Below are 16682 nucleotides of genomic sequence, written 5' to 3'. Positions count from 1 at the left end.
CAGCAAATTCCAGATAGAATCACTCCAGCTTCCTTACAAATGAAATGATGGAAAACAGGCTTAAAACTTTCAATTTTTTTAAAAGAAAACTATTACACAACTTTCATCTACATCATAATATGAACAAAAAGAAAGCACAACAAATATTTATAAACCTTGAAAATATGAGTATCAGTTTGGATGCATTAAGTAGGTATCCAAACTACATACATACTTGCCAATCTGTAATTTTTCTGTCTGTGTTTTGGAGAAAACAGATTTTTCAAAAGACCTTCATGTTGGTCATTTATGTTGTTTAACCAGTTAGAATTGTTTCCCAATACATTGTGAGGAGAAAACTGTCTAAATTAGATTTTAGTAAAAATCATATATGTTTCTAACCTTGTGTAATATCACATTTTGACAATGAAACAATCATACTTTTCAATCTGTAGAAATTCAGCAAAATTAATAATTCAAAATGTCCACACACCAAAGTAAAAAACAAAACAAAACATAAAACTGAGAAATAATTTAAAATAGTTATATTTTCCTTGTCTACACCGAATTTAACAAATCCAAACACTTCACAGTGCCATGGACTAGAAATAGTTTTATTGGAAATATGTGTCCAACAACACCTCCTCTCAGGGTCATATATATATTTATTGAGCAATTAGGTTATTGACTGATTTATTATTTTTAAGTCCTTCCCTGGTAATCTCTCTTGATGCGAGCTTGTATGGCAGGTGTTGTCCTTCAGTGATTCCCGAGAAAGACTTTGGATGTAAGCTTTTAACTCGCAGCAGCTGCATTTTGAACCTTATTCCACTGACATGATCAAGTAATCCATTGCTTCAAGCCAGCAGAGTTGGATCCAAACAAAGCAACAACTTTTTTTCCTTGATGACTTTCAATCAAAAATTATCTCTAGGACAAAGTATATGTGGTTATGACTTTTGATTTTAATTTCTTTGTTTAGGCCAAAGCCTCGTTCTGGAAAATCTGATGTTCTTCTGCACCTATTTGTGGGCCTGCTATAAATAGGGCCCTCACTGGCAACACATGCATGTCTTTGATAGGCGGTTACAGATTTTCCTCACACACTCTAGCCCCAAAGCAAAACCGACAACATCTCAATGGTAAGCTGGATAATGTAACCTTTTTCATAGAGACAAATGCTGAAGCTCTGCTTTTGTGACACAGAAGTCAATAAGCTGGTTTTATGTTTGTGCCTTAGCCACGAACAGTTCAACTTGATAGTGCATACTATTTATAACTCACTTCAATCCAAGAGCTTTGCTTGGTCAAAGGACGTTTAGTCTAAACTTTGTCTCTGAGTAAAAGGTTCTGTTAATATTATAAACTTACTTTATTTTCACCCACAGGTCCTTCAGCTGAAGAGGGTCTTTTTATTTCCCAGGGAACTTTTACATGGACAGCTCAGTTAATTTTGAGCCCCCCTTCTTTCCCCTCCTTCGTCATATATTTTTTAACCACAGGCTTATATATCTGGGACTTTTTTCTATATACTTCTTTTGTTTATTGCCTTAGTGGACAATGACTTCCAGAAGGCCAATGACTCGCTCATTTTCTGGCAATGGGAGAACCAGCAGCTTCAGTGAAGAGGAAGGCAGCTCTTCCAATGGCCGATCTGAGAGCCGCAATACTTATCTGTCCAATGTTAGGCCTGAAAACAGGTAGGGGGACTTCTTTTATGATCCAAGTCTTTGTTTGTATTGCTGCTATCGCTGTAGTCTCTGAGTCAGACCGGTCAAGTTAAACAATCACTAAAACCTGCAGGAAGAAATGTAGGTGGAAATGTAAATAAACAGCAATGTTCAGCACAAGAATGTTATCAGACTGAGTACCTAAAGTGGCTGAACAAAACAAAAAGTTTCTGTTTTAAATTGCAAACTATCTAAGAGTTAAAGTGGTTCTTGTAGCTTTAGAGGAGCGTAGTTACAACAGGCCAGGTGAGTTAAGATGATTTTAATTATTCACTGACCATCCTTCATTTGCCTCCTTCTGAATAGCTATTCAAGGTATTCTCACTACAGACCAGCGAGGTAATTCCCTATTTTAAAACATTCCTCCCGAGATCCCAACTAACATGTTAACCACAAAAACTGGTTTATCCCCAGAATGAAGCCAACGCGTTTTAACTACCCAGTGTTCAGTTCAGTTGACACCTTTGTTTTGCTTGATCTCTCACACGTTTCTGTGTCTCATTTTATTTTTACAACCTCGCCTCTACTAGACATTTTCATTAACATGTTGCTTAAGAGCGCTCCGTGAATGTACTGCACCGAGGTGGAGAGGTCGCTTTAATGAATGAAATTATGTGTAATGCTAATCTTCTGTTTTGAAGTGGGACACTGACCCTAATGTGGCCGTGTTTCCTTCTAGGAGCACGCTATGCAGTGTTATGGCTCAGCTGACTGAGGACATACAGCCATCTTTTGAGACCACGCTGAAATCTAAGGCCGTGTCAGAAAACTGCAGTGTGAAATTCACCTGCGTTGTATCAGGTAAGAGCCGCTTCCTCGTCTTGTCTGTACTTGTTGTTGGTTTTTGAGAAACTGAAACGTCTCAGGATGAAGAGATCAATACACAGAAACACACAGGATGTGACTAATATGGAAACAAAGGGCAGGATTTTAGTCCTTGGGCTTTACATTAGCTATATCCTGAATTTAAAAGCACATAAGGCTGGTTTGTTCGCGGTGTTTTTAACTGCAGGCAGATTGTTTGGGTGGGACCATCTGGCTGCAACAGCTGTTAAGTGTTTGACACATCAGCAACATGATGCAACAGACACGAAACATGCTGACTCTATTATTCATAGAGGCAATAACAAAGTAGATCCATGTTGTGTTTACTATGTAACCAAGTAGCTTTTCACGAGAATATGCTGGCTGAATAAACAATTTCACATTTGTATTGCAGCACTTTGTGGTGTAAAGAGTTCAATAATTGTTTATTGGTTTTTTGTTTTTTTTTTCAATATAGGTTACCCAGCTCCAGAACTGAAATGGTATAAGGACGACATGGAAATGGATCGCTACTGTGGACTCCCTAAATATGAAATCCACCGAAATGGGAAAACTCACACTCTTCATATTTACAAGTATGTCTAAGGAATTTGTCCAAATCATATAGAGTGCCAGTGAGTCAGATGTTTACATATACGCATCACTGCCATGAATCACATTTAATTCTGGACTTTTAATAATGTATTTATTTCAATCATTCTTTTTCCTGGGTGGAATGATCAGACAACTGGCAGCTTGAATGTACTTAAAATTTTATATATGAATTTAATACGTGTTATATATATATTATATATATATGGTACACCTAATTTGAATAGACTGTTTTTTGGTCATCGTTTTAACATGATGACCATTAAAGAAAGCAGCAGCTGCAAAAGTGATTCCCTGAAATGAGTCGCTGCCTGCATTAACAAGACAAGAATCCTTTGGGGAAAACTCTTACAGACAGATGAGACTGAGTTCTTTGATCCATGTCAGAAGAATTATTTGTAGGAATCGAGGTGAAGCTTTCAAATCTAAGAACAGTGCGTCAGCTGTGAAGATTCATGGTGGCATCTTGCAGGGGATCTGTTTGGGCTGCTGGTGAGACAGGAGCATGACACAGTTCATCATCTTCATCATCCAACCTTTGGCTTAAGAGTTGAGACTTCTACACAAGTGGGTGTTCCAACAGGACAATGGTCAGAAGTGGCTTTGGAATGAATATAGCAGACTAACACCAAGCTTCTGGAGCTGCCTCAACAAAATTACAAATATGTGGATTATACTGCCAATAACAGAAAACTAAATAATTTAAATGTGTTCTAATGGTTTTAATTAGAACAGTGGCCACTTATCAATCAAGAAACGTACCAGAAGATTGTTGATGATTCTGGAAAGATCTAGGTTTCTCCACAATCCACTGAGGGACATTTATCCAAATATTACTGGAATTGTATGTCTTTGAATTTTTAGACTTAAAAAAAACTTAACAATAGGATACCTAAATTCTGTTTTTAAAATGCATTAAAGCTGTTTATTGTCTCATAGTTTCACCAAAAAAGAATGAGTTGAATGCACTAGATAAAGTCCAACACTAACATGACATTAATGTTGTAATCCCTGCATTCAGAGTGATGCAATGACAAATGTCAGAATATAAGAGCAGGATTTTCTTTTTGCAGCTGTACATTGGATGATGCAGCGATCTACCAGGTTTCAGCCAGCAATAGCAAAGGTATCGTCTCCTGCTCTGGAGTTTTGGAGGTCGGTACCATGAATGAGTACAAGATCCACCAGCGATTCTTTGCTAAACTCAAGCAGAAAGCAGAGAAGAAGAAAAGGGACATCGAGGAGAAAGGCAAGAAGGACAATAAAGAAAATATTAAAAAAGAAGAGCAGCGAAGTAGCCCAGAGCATCCATCCAGGAAACGCTCTGTGCCACCACTGGAGGAGAAGGCAGTGGTGAACAACTCTGCCACAGCAGAGCAGCCTGGAGATGTAGCACAATCAAAGGCACTTATCGCAGAGGGCAAAGATGCAGGAGACATCGCCTCTGTAAGCAGTTCTTTGGAGAAGGAGGAGTCAGCAGAAACATTGGCTAAAAAGCGAATAAAGATGTCAAATGGTGTAGATATTGGGGACAACTCCAACATTAGTAAAAGCCATATGATGGGGAACGGAGGTGAAAATTCATACGACGGAGGAATCAGTTTGGCACAGTTTTTGGCAGAGACTATTCAGTCCCAGTCTGGTGAGGAAAGTCAGGAGGAGAAAGCCAAAGAGACGAGCATAGTTACCTTAAGAGATAATAAGGGAATTGATACTGAGGAGAAGATGGAAGAGCAGAACGAGCAAGAATGCATAAGTGAGAAAAGGAGACAAGAGGAAATAGTGATAGATAAAGAAAAGAAAATGGAAAACCAAACAGAGGCAGCGCACACAACAACTCACAGCAGACTCCAGAAGCCCAGTAGTTCAGAAATCAAACATTACAGCAAGGCTCAAAAGGATCATGACCAGCATAACATTCATGCCTCCATATCCTCAATGCTGCACTCTGTTAAGGACTTCTTCTTTGGTAAGAGCAAGAAGGACTCTCACAATATCTCGCACACGGACAATGAAGATGAATATTTTGACCACTCGGCAGTTCTCCCTGAACCAGATATGCCTCCATCATTTCAGCTGCAAGCAGGGCATAAGTCTGAGGTCCCGGCAAATGATGTTGTACCAATGGAGACAGATAAGGCACCAGAACCCTCAGAAATTGTGAAGCAACAAGCAGCACCGGCAGAACCTATTCAATTTAACTGTGTAGACACAGATCTACTACGAGATCATAAACCAGTTTCTGAGATTGTGAATGAATCTGCAGGAAAGAGAATAGAAGAGGCTAATGAGACTGAAGAGGCCATGGAGGAATCTACAGAAGCAGAGAGGAGCAGTCCAGTGGAGAAAAAGTCATTGTCTGGGTTTCAACTTCACCCTGAGGTAAGTAGCACCTCTAGGCAGCTAGCTGCCATTTCCAGATTAACAGTTGATTTCATCAAAGAAAGTTGAGCTGCACCATGTTCATTTCTTAACGTCAGGTTACCATGACACAGCATGCATATAGACATTTATGATCATTTGCTATTTTCCTCTCATATGTGAAAAAGTTAGACAATGCAATTACTTAATGGCATACAGTGTAATGTCACTGATATACTACAGATAAAGTGAGTCATCTATGAGTGAGCAGAGTTGAGAGTTTGTGTGTGTGTGTGGAGAGTGGAATAGGGAAGTTGTCACAAACTTGCTGTTGATGCGTGTGGGGGTGGGGGATATTGGACATCAAATCTGCACAGTGCGAGACAGCAGGTGAAATATCTTCGATGTTGGCCTTTCTGATTGGGACACTGGTGCGTCAGAGATTATGATGAAACATGAACATCTGAAACGGCTCTCGCGTTACTTTGCTTGGCGGATGGCTGGGCAGGTTCGGCAAGGAGTCGTAGAGAGTCTAGGAGCAGGTTTCAGCATGAAAGGAGGGCCAGGTCACTGTGGTCAGATTCCTCGCTGACCCCCAACCACCTCCCTCTTTGGGTGTCCTAAAATAAACCTTTTCCTCATCCAGCTAAGACGGTGGTGGGCAGCAGTTCTTTAGTCATCTTACTCTGCTCATTTGAGAATTGTTTCACTTCTGAAGAAACATTGCTATATTTAAAGCGTGCGCTTCTCTCAAATTATGTAGTCTGCTACGTTTGAAACACAATCACGCATGTTCTTGCTGAGCTTAAGGTAAAGAAGCAAAGAGTGCTTTTTTAAAACCTTTGACTGTACTCCATATCTGACTGTCTTAAAGTGCAGTGAAAATGTATTTGCCTTCATGCAGAATCTTTCATTAATGGAAAAAAGGCGTTGCAAACCAGTCTGGCTTTATGTGAAAAAAAATAATTGTCCTGTTGTTGTGTCATGAATGAACAAATCTTGGTTCAGTTTATCTAGCCACACCCAGAGCTGTAGAATCTAGAAATCACTTAAAGAGAACTTACTAATATAAGAAAAGGGGCTAAAAGATCTCAAAAGTCCCAATGTAAAGAAATTAAAAGAAAAAAGATAGTTACAAGCCTTTGGGACTCCAGGAAACCATGATGTCCATGGAAGAGTTGCAAGACCAAAACTGTCGCTGACCAAAAAAGGTTACAAAGGCCTGCCTCACATTCCTAAAAGAATATCATGATGATCTTTTAGGAATTTTCTTATGGAGATCTGGTGACTCAAAAGGTGAAGCTTTTTCAAAGATGTCTGTTGAGTTACATCTTGCACAAACTAGACCAGGATCTCTGCATAGATTTTGCATATTGTTCCTGTGCACACAAAGGGTTCTCCCTGGGTATTCCGGTTTCCTCTCATAGTCCAAAAAATATGCATGTAGGTATAAGGATGGCTGTTTTTGCTATGTATCAATATAAATAAAGAGCAGTTGTTGCTGCGCTGGGTGGCATAAGCAGTGACTAGTGGCAATTATTTTGTCATAAATGGCATTTTCTTCATAAATTCAATTGTCATTATACATTTACTTTTTGTCTCACTCAGGCTACTTAGGTTACCTGTGTCCTGTGAAAAAGGAAACTGAAGTAAATATGTTTATTCGCACAACTGCAAAGTCACTAGCATACTACTTCTATGATTGTGTCATCGAAAAGAGTTAAGTGTTTTTTTCTCAAATGGGTGTTGCAGTTATGCATACAGCAGTGTCGAAGCACTTAATTTGTACCGAATGTGACACCAGTTCCCTTTCCACAGAAAGCAGTCACTTCTTGTTTTCCTCACAGTCAATGTGAGCAAAGCATGTTGTCACGAGGAAACACGTGGCTGCTGAATGCCTTCTGTATAAAACTGAAACATGTGAACACCACAAGCAGGAACACCGAAAGCATTAAAAGACGATTGATGTCGATGCTTAAAGTGTTATGTGTGTTTCACCAGTTAATCTTTTAATGTTTGTCTGTCATAGTCAGGTTATGTTGCTCAACCTAGTGACGACAGAAGAAATATCTGTCAGCAGATTTTTTTTGTTTTGGTTTTTTTATTACATAGATTTGTCATTCATTCACTGCACAGTACTTTGTATAAACAGCACACCTTTGCCTACAATGTGGGGAATTCCTGTGTCTGACTTAATTGAGCGTGCAAGGACTTCTAAACTCTGCTGCAGTTCTTTTGGGTAGTGGTGCTTCTGTTTTGTTTTGTTTGAATTTGTTGAAGTTAGAGTTGTGAACTTTTGATTAATGATTAAAAGTAGTTGGAGTAAACAAAAACTTCTGAATCCAGATTTCTAGACATGCTATTGGACCTTTCCATATGTACACACGTTTGGTTTCAACTATCTTACATGTGACATGAGGTTAGTGTCCTAAAATAAACTGACAGCTAATAAAACTTAATACTTTATTGACTTTTGAAAGTCACTTTTTTGTTCTCTTCATTGTTTAACAACTGATAAGCTTTATGAAATGACCAAAGGGTTGTGCCTGTCTGCTTGGTTTTATATGCTGGCATTGTAATACGAAGTCTGCCAGGAACTGTCATTGTCAGTGCTTCTGTTGATTTACAACAGAAATACTTGTCTGGGTCTAAATGTGTCACACTATCAAAGGTCAGTGCTGTAAGTTCTTTTTAATGAGCTTCTTAAAAATATTATGATCCCACAACTTGGCTCAGAAATGTTTTAAAGAAGGTGTCTGTTTACCGCCTATACATTTATACAGCATGAGTAAGCTATTTCGAAATATGTCTTCAAAAATCCAATCTCATTGTCATAATTAATATCAAGAATAACTTGATTATCTTGCTATGAAGCTATCACAATCCTATTTAAAAATAAAAATCATGAAATGTATGGGATTAAGAACATTAAATTAAACAACAGCTATTAAAAATAATTAGGAACTAATGAAGTCCTAAATCTTACAGAGATTATATTATATTAAGAAAACCACAATGCAAATATAAAAACAAGACACAACTACCCTAATTACTAATTCAATAACATACAACTACAAATTAGTTGATGTTTTGCGACAAGAAATTGAACAAATAAAAATGCTATCTAGACTCATTAAAGATTTGACATTTGTATACATCTTACTGGTCTCTTAGGATCCTGAAGAAAAGTATTTTCTGGTCTAATTTTAAGTTTTATCCCTATTTTATTCTGAGAGTGAAAAGGAAAATGAACCAAGATTAGGAGCCAGCTTTGCTCTGTCAGCTTTTTCACCACTAACATAAAACTGAAGAGTACCTAACTTTTACAAGACCACATGTTCTGTCTCTTACTGAACGAGCTTGTAGGGCTGCATCCGTGGTTAACACCTATGTTTTTCTCTGAAAGTCAACTTTTTCGTCAGCAGCACTTTCTTGTCTTAGGTTATTCTAATACCTGCAGGCTGTCAGTTCTGTTGTGTTCCAGTTTCTTAGATGGCCAGGTTCCTCAATTTGCATCACTTATGTAACATTGCTTAAAAATAGAACAGAATAATGCTGAGCATATATCCAAGTAGTCAAGAAAAGCTTGACTACTTGCTGGAGCTGCACTCAAACATAAGCAGATGTAGCAGCATACGATGTGAAGAAAAGCAATGATCACAGCGCAATATAAAGGGTGTATCAGAGGTCTTCGACCCAGTCGGATAAACCTTTTTGGGATGAGTTCAAACTGAGCTGCTCACTAAGATTGTAAGGTTCTTAGGTGAGGGAGACATCACAGGGGACCAAAGCAAGTTGTTTGGATTTTGGAGAAACCTCAGCCAGTTCATAAATATAAAGCTTGAATGCACTACCTTATACACTGTTTATTTAGAGGAGAATAATCCTTTTTTTTTTTTTTACTTTAACATCAGTACAGCCTTTCTATCCTTGTTGTCTCTGAGAGATGTTTCATCCATACAGCAAAAACCACAGCTCTTTCTATTTTACTGTTCTTAAAACAAGCATTGCTGATGTTTTTCTTGTCCTGCTTTTGATTTGACCTGACTTTTTTTTTTTATCTGCTACCTGTTTGCTGCCACCCACTAACTGGTCTTGTCCAGACTAGCAAAATAATATGGGTAATATCCTAAGAACTTTGATATATATATAGGGAATAAAAAAAAGAAAAAATATATTTTTTGTTAGCTCTATGGGTAGTAAGGATATTTTGAAGAGACTGAGAAAAAAAAGCAGGTCTTGCATGCATGTAGTATAATAGGTGTTTGTATGTAGTACAGCAAGTAAATTCTGTTTCAATTATGGTTAAAAAAAAGTAGACTATGTGAAAGACTATTGGAGGGTATGTAGAATTAACACTATTACTTTTTTATTCATCTTCTAACAGGAAGGAAAGAAAGACTCAGAAATAGTTTCAGTCCTAAAAGAAGAGCTACCAAAACATCAGGGGACAGATCGCCCGCTTGCTCTTCAAATGCCTAATCCAGATTCTGGAAGAGAAGACTCTTTATCTCAAAAAGATAAAGAACACTCCCTTCTACCCGCCCTTCTTAAGGTAGAAGATTACTGCACGTTACCTCAAAGTGTTATCTCATTAACAGAAAACCATAACCCTGGAGTAGCACTTACGGAAACTTTAGAAAAGGAGGAGGTCAGTGTTCTTAATGTGGACAAAGAAACGCCTGACATTCAAGAGTATCACTCCTCCCACAGGCTATCTAAGGAAGAGAAAGCTGAAGTGAAATCAAACAAACAATCCTACTTGGATATAAACAAACCTGAGACTACAAATATATCAGCCTGTTCTCCAGAAGACAGAATCAAGCAGTGTGAATCTGAAACACCGAATAGGGTGCCGCCTGCTCTTCCTGCCACGGTAGCTTACAGTACAGAGAAAGATCATCTAAAAGAAGAAGCCAAATGCGCTTCGCCAATTCAGGAAGCTAATGTTGCATATGCACCCTCTGAAGACCCACAATGTTTAGAAATGGGTGACCTAAAAAGTCAAAGTGAACAAGCCACTGTGGCTGCAGAAGACCACCAATGTAAAACTGTACCCAGTTTAAATTTCGAGGAGATATGTGAGGTAAAAGAGAAATCCATTCCTGCCTCACGGGATGATGCGAAAATGAATTGGTGCAACAGCTTAAAAACACAAGAGCAATTGTCTCTACAAGTTGATAATAGAGAAGTGAAGAGTGAAAGTTCACAGCTAGAGTCAATAAAAGACACAAGACTGGATGACGAAGAGATGAGCGAACCAAAAACACTTGGAGTAACAGAAGACAATGCAAATAACACTTACGCTCTAGAGGAACACAGTAAAACTTCTTATGGAAAAAGCAACGATTTAATTTGGAGTGCTGAGCATGATTGTAGCACGGTAAATATCCCATCAATCCAAATATCTACCACTGAAGACATCCCAGATATCAAACTGCCTGTGCCAGAGACGAACATGAGCGAAGAATTTATAATTCCAACCATCAATACAATGGAACCTGACCTGAAAGAGTGCACTCTGCCTCTAAGTATTTTGGCTCAAAACAAGCCAGGCTTAAATGATTTGCAAAAACATGATGCAACTCATGAGTCAAAGACAGGAATCCAAGAAGAGAGAGTGACTGATTTCCCAGGCACAGCCCCCACGCAGAGAGGAATGCAGCATACCGATGACCTCTCACCTACAGAAAAGTTAAAGGAAGTTGCTCAAGAAATGCACAAACACCAAAGCAGTCCGCAGCTCCCTCTCATGGAATATACTTCAATTCCTGTTATAAATGTTTCCTGCAGTGATGATCTGGAGAGTAATGCATTGGGTATCAGCAGTGTTTGTGGGACAGAAAAGGCTTTTGAAACTCAAACAGAGACTCTCTTTGTGGTTCCACCAATATCAGTCTCTTGTCATGAAAGCGAAGCTGAGCTTAAACCACCTGCTCCCACCAAGATGACAGAAACCGAAACTTCAGCTAGCACACCAAAGGGAACAAAGCAAGGTGTAGCTGAAAACCTGAGCGAGAGGCCTGAAATACCTAAAAGAAAAAAAGACTTAAAGGAAATCTCTGATAAGAGTCTAAAAGAGAACACACCAAGTATGGTTGGAGAAACTCCAATGTCAAAAGTTGGTGGCAGTATGCCAACTTTTAGTAAACCAACAGATGACAACATTGTTCCTGAATCACTGAAGCAAAAGTCCCCAAAAGACACCAAAAGAGAGAGTTCTGTTGAGGATTTTCTTAAAAATAGACCATCTGTTGAAAGACTAAGCTCCAAGCCCCCAACATACCCATCTTTAAGTCCATCCAGTCTACGCAAATTTATGTCCAAAGCAGCTCCAGACTTGGACAACGAGACCACGGCCAATGTCCCTGCAATCTCTGTGGAAGATCGACAAAGTGACAAAGCAGATGAAGATTTCAGTGGGGGGTCGACGCCAACATCATCTCTCTCCTGTGAGAGCAGCCCCCGGCTTAAGCGCCGGGATAGCCTGACGCTTATACGTTCTGCCACCCCCGAGGAGTTGGCCTCTGGAGCTCGGCGCAAAATCTTTATCCCAAAAAGAGAAGAAGAATTGGAGGGAGCAGTGTTTAGTGTGCTAGAGGGCAAGAAAGAAAGCCCCTACATGTCACCAAGCCAGGCTCGCAGAGCTGCATTGCTACAAGCCTCCACAGGACAGAAAACCCCACCAATGGAGAGGCGCTCTCCACTGATGAGTCGCAGAAAGGCTACGTTGGAAGTGCCAAAGGTTGTGGAGGAGACTCCCACCTTAGAACTAACCAGCAATAAGGTAGAGGACAAACCAGCTGGAAAGAAGACAGATCCTTTGAAAGGTAAACAATCAATAATCATTCATTATCTTGTCCTAGAAAAAGGTATGGCTATCTAGAAAGAGCTTTAGGTCAACTTGTTTTTCAGAATTTAACGTTCAATAAAATATGTCCTGGGAAGAAAATCCCCAATAAGGTTTTTGCATACTTTTACAGTGTTTATTGATTTTAAGTACACCGTTTCTCACCAGCTCCCCAAGTAATCCGCAAGATCAGAGGAGAGCCCTTCCCAGATGCTTCTGGACACCTGAAACTGTGGTGTCAGTTCTTCAATGTGCTTAGTGACTCCACCATTAAGTGGTTCAAGGATGAGGAAGAAATACTAGAGATGAAGAGAAGGTAACCCCCCACCCCCACCCACAGATCTTTCAGCACAGATCAAACCACAAACATTTTTATACATACTAAGAATAAATTAAAGACTCAAACTGAATTTTAATTCAACTATGCACTATTATTTGCACAATGCTATCTTTGACAATCAAAAGCTGGACAAGTTGTAAAATCAAGACAATTAGGAAATAAGTATTATTTTGACCCCCGTCCCCAGGGTCCTCTGTCATCCTCATAGTTGACCAGCTCATGTGACTGTGAATCCCACAGCCACGGCACAGAGAGGTGATTCTCTGGCTAGACACATAAACTGTAATCTGACACAATATTTTCCGGTCTCATGGGTCCATTATAAAGTCTATATATGTGCTACCGTTGCTGTGTCAGCAGACTGCTTCCACATAACGTGACTTTCTTACTTAGAGTGACACCTTGTGGATTTTTGATGAATTTGAATGTAAACCTAACGAGGCTCTCTTTCGTTTTTCTCTCTTAGTGGAGGAGATGAAAGCCAAGTGGCTCTGGCAATTGTGCATGCATCCAGCCAAGACTGCGGAGTATATGGGTGTACAATCAGTAATGAATATGGGACCGACACAACTGACTTTTTGCTCAGTGAAGAAAGTAAGAAAAGCAATCCATTGATTAAATTATACAATTCAATTTAATTAAAAAATATTTTATGTCCATTTTTTTTGTTTTGTTTTGCAGTTCTGTCTGAATTCTTACTCAAGGAGGATTTGGAAGGTACTTTTCATTGCTATGTGCCATAACTGCTTCTTAAATCTATATTTAAAAAAATAAAAAAATAAAAAAATACATTATTATTTTTTTTAACCTAACCCTGCTGTAAGCCCATCTGTGTTCCTTGGTCTTCATGAGGCTGTTTGTTCACTAATGTCCTCCAACAAACGTCTGTGGCTCTAACAGAGGGTCACAGATGATTATACTGAGATTAAAATACACACAGGGGGGACTCAGTTTACTAAAAATGTAACTACAGAATTTTATAGTCTACTGGCTTTCATATAGGTGTAGTCAAGTAGAAAGGGGTGATTAGAAATAGCCTAAACTCTTCAGATTTGGATTTGCAAAATATTTTTTAAAGCAATATATCCTTTTCCCATCACTGAACAGTTATCAAACTGTTTGGTTTATTAAATAAAATCTCATTAAAATACACTGATGCATTGTTGTTGTATTGAAACAAAATGTTAAAACATTGAATAGATTTGCAAGGGGTGATAAAGCACTCCCCTCTATATTTTCTCCAGTTGGAGAGGAGATCGAGATGACCCCACTGGTGTACACCAAAGGCCTGGCAGACAGCGGCACCTGGGGGGAAAAGTACTTTGGTCGCATTTTTACCGAGACTGTCCACATTGGGGAGGGCTGCACTCACAAAGCCAGCAGGGTGAAGGTTATCTATGGCCTGGATCCCATCTTTGAGTCTGGAACCACCTGTATCATTAAAATTCGAAATCCCATCGCTTACGGGACCAAACAGGAGAGCACCCTTGCAGAGAGAAATTTGGACATTGCAAAGCAAGTGAGTGCAATTCAAGCTGCAATCAGACAAATCTAAGCAAAACGTAGTAAACAACTTTTTTTTCTTTTTTTTTTTTAAAGGAGTGTAAAGTCCAAGACATGATCCGAGAATACTGTAAAATATTTGCAGCTGAAGCGAGAGTAAATGAAAACTTTGGCTTTTCATTAGAGTAAGTACTGCTTATTCAACTGAAGCATAAAACTATAATGCACTACTTTTGATCACCCTAATGACATATCTTGGTTCTTGCAGAGTTATCCCTCGGTATCTAATTCACCGCCCTGCAAACTCTGTGCCGTATGCCACAGTGGAGACTGATCTTACAGGAGACTTTGGGAAATATTGTACCATAGATCTCAAAGGCAAGCTGTTTTCACAAAACATTTCAGAGCTGGATCAGAAATGCTGCACCTTCCAGCACTGGATCCACCAGTGGACACATGGAAATTTGCTGGTCACTCAACTGGAAGGTAAGCCACACATATAAAGTTATTAACGAAAAAGTGATCAATGATGCAATTTGTGATTAATGCAACAAGATTTATTGACATTGTTTTATTTTTGTAGGTGTTGAAACAAAAATTACAAATATTAAAGTTGCCACCAAGTCGAAAGGGTTTGTATCTCCCTCTCAATATGCAGATGTTTCTGATTGCTTGCCTCGAAACCAAAATGCAAAACCAGATTTTCCTCCCGTGTTTCAGATATCAAGGACTAACTGAATGCGGCTCCCCAGAAGTGTTTGACCAGTTCGTGATGCATCATCAATGCAACTACTACTGTGGACTCCTTGGGCTTCGAGCGCTCAAAACAGATCCGCAACAACCGGCCAAGATAAAGGGCTCCAGAAGCCCCCTGCTCAACCGAAAGCTAGGCTCCAACAGCCCACAGTTGCAGAAAAAAGGACAAAGCCCACAGTTGTCTAGAAAGAGCAACGTTAGCCCAAAAATAGCCAGAAAAGCTCAAGAAACTGATAATAGTAACTCCGATGAGAAACAAAAGCCCACAGAAAGTCTTTCCTGAGGTAGGAAACAAGACTTTCATTTGATTCCATCACAATTAATCATGAGATGTGTGATCCGTCTCTAGTTCCAGGCTTAAAAAAAACATGGACCTTAATGAGTAAAGGCTTAGCACACCAAGAGTTATTAAATCCTGCTTATGAAGAAACTTGGGAATCCCCTAAATATCCCAACTTTGAAGATATTCCTTGCCTTTATTTCATAAGTCAAAGGTGCAATACAACAGAGTCTTTTCCTGTTAAGAATCTCAAGGAAACTATTGTAACCATTAAAGTAAATATTTTTCAGACAGTTCCCCAAGAGTCTTAGCTTCTTAGTGAGTGGAAAGAATAGTGTGTCCAAGCAAAACTCTGCCAAGTAATACAGCAAAGAGGTATTTAAAATGAAAAGTCTAAGTTGTACTGTACCTGACCGCAGCCACTGAATGTGTATGTATTATTACTGAGTGTGTACATCTGTGATGTAGATTATATAGAGAAAAAAGTATTAGTACACTTAAAGCTGCCATTGCATCTTGTTGAATTTCTTTACACACCAAAGTCCAACACACGCTGTGGAAAATCAGCATTACATTAAAGGTTTCATTGGGCACTTTGCTTTTGGCTTTGTAATTACTATATATATGTATATATATATATATATAGTCTATTTATTACAAGTCAGTATGTTTCATCACTTTTTGCAAAATTTGAGGTCATGTTTTTTGTAAATTGATCTGCAAATCAATATGTTTGAATGTAACACAATCCCAGTGAATGTTCAGAAAATCATATTCTCCACGTTTATGAAGACTGCTGTGAAAAAATTATGAAATGTGTTGAAATAAATCCACATTTCATTGTGATAGCATAATTGTTTTAACAAAATCCCTGATATGTTGTTGCAATTAAAGCAGAATTTATTATTTTTTTTACAAATCATTACCTGTAGTGCCAATAGGTGTAAAAAGGTGCTGTATTAGCTTAACTTGTGAACTGTAGCTGAATAATAAAGTAGCAACAAAATAGCAGAAATAATTTTTAAGAACCCTTTGATTCCTGCTCCTGTATTTTATCCTAAACAATAAGATTTACTAGAAAAGGGAAGCTAGAAATTTGACCAATTTTTAGCAAAAGCCTTTTCTTTAGAATTGACATAAAAATAGAGATGTGCAGGAATTTCTGGAACAGGTTCAATGCTAATGATTAATGAAGTTTCAAATTTCAAAGTATTTCTTCATACTGCATGAATCTGTAATACTTCCAGAAAGCACAGCACCTGGGGAATTTTTTTAAATGAGGCAAAATATTGTCTTTATGTGTACATATAAAGGACAAACTCTAACATCTGTGTGAAGAAAAATTAAATATTATTGAGGGGAAAGATGTGGAAAACTGACTGTTTGCACTGAGTGCTCTCTTAGGTATGTTACAGAATGTCGGCTGATGTATTTTTTTCTTTTTTAAATAAATGAATAAAATCATGT

The 16682-nt window shown here is 38.6% G+C and overlaps 1 protein-coding gene across 2 annotated transcripts; it reads left to right on the top strand.

The window, feature by feature from the left end:
- Positions 1–555: 555 nt before the first annotated feature.
- Positions 556–16680, top strand: alpk3a (alpha-kinase 3a). Of its 2 annotated transcripts, XM_016678821.1 has the most exons (15): positions 556–1121; positions 1368–1679; positions 2016–2048; positions 2389–2510; positions 2992–3109; positions 4199–5507; positions 9874–12316; positions 12505–12652; positions 13143–13270; positions 13358–13393; positions 13921–14195; positions 14276–14364; positions 14448–14665; positions 14763–14811; positions 14900–16680. In XM_016678821.1, exons 2-15 carry the CDS (start codon positions 1540–1542, stop codon positions 15216–15218), a joined length of 5427 nt encoding a protein of 1808 aa, XP_016534307.1. In that variant the 5' UTR covers positions 556–1121; positions 1368–1539; the 3' UTR covers positions 15219–16680. The 2 variants fall into 2 exon arrangements, with proteins under 2 accessions (XP_016534307.1, XP_016534308.1); XM_016678822.1 differs by lacking the exon at positions 2016–2048 and having other exon boundaries at positions 557–1121.
- The last annotated feature ends 2 nt before the right edge of the window (positions 16681–16682 follow it).

This window comes from Poecilia formosa, unplaced genomic scaffold (genome assembly GCF_000485575.1).
Source record: "Poecilia formosa unplaced genomic scaffold, Poecilia_formosa-5.1.2 Scaffold191, whole genome shotgun sequence".
NCBI lineage: Eukaryota > Metazoa > Chordata > Actinopteri > Cyprinodontiformes > Poeciliidae > Poecilia > Poecilia formosa.
The sequence above is the reverse complement of the archived record's forward strand: the minus strand, read 5'-3'. Positions and strand labels throughout refer to the sequence as shown.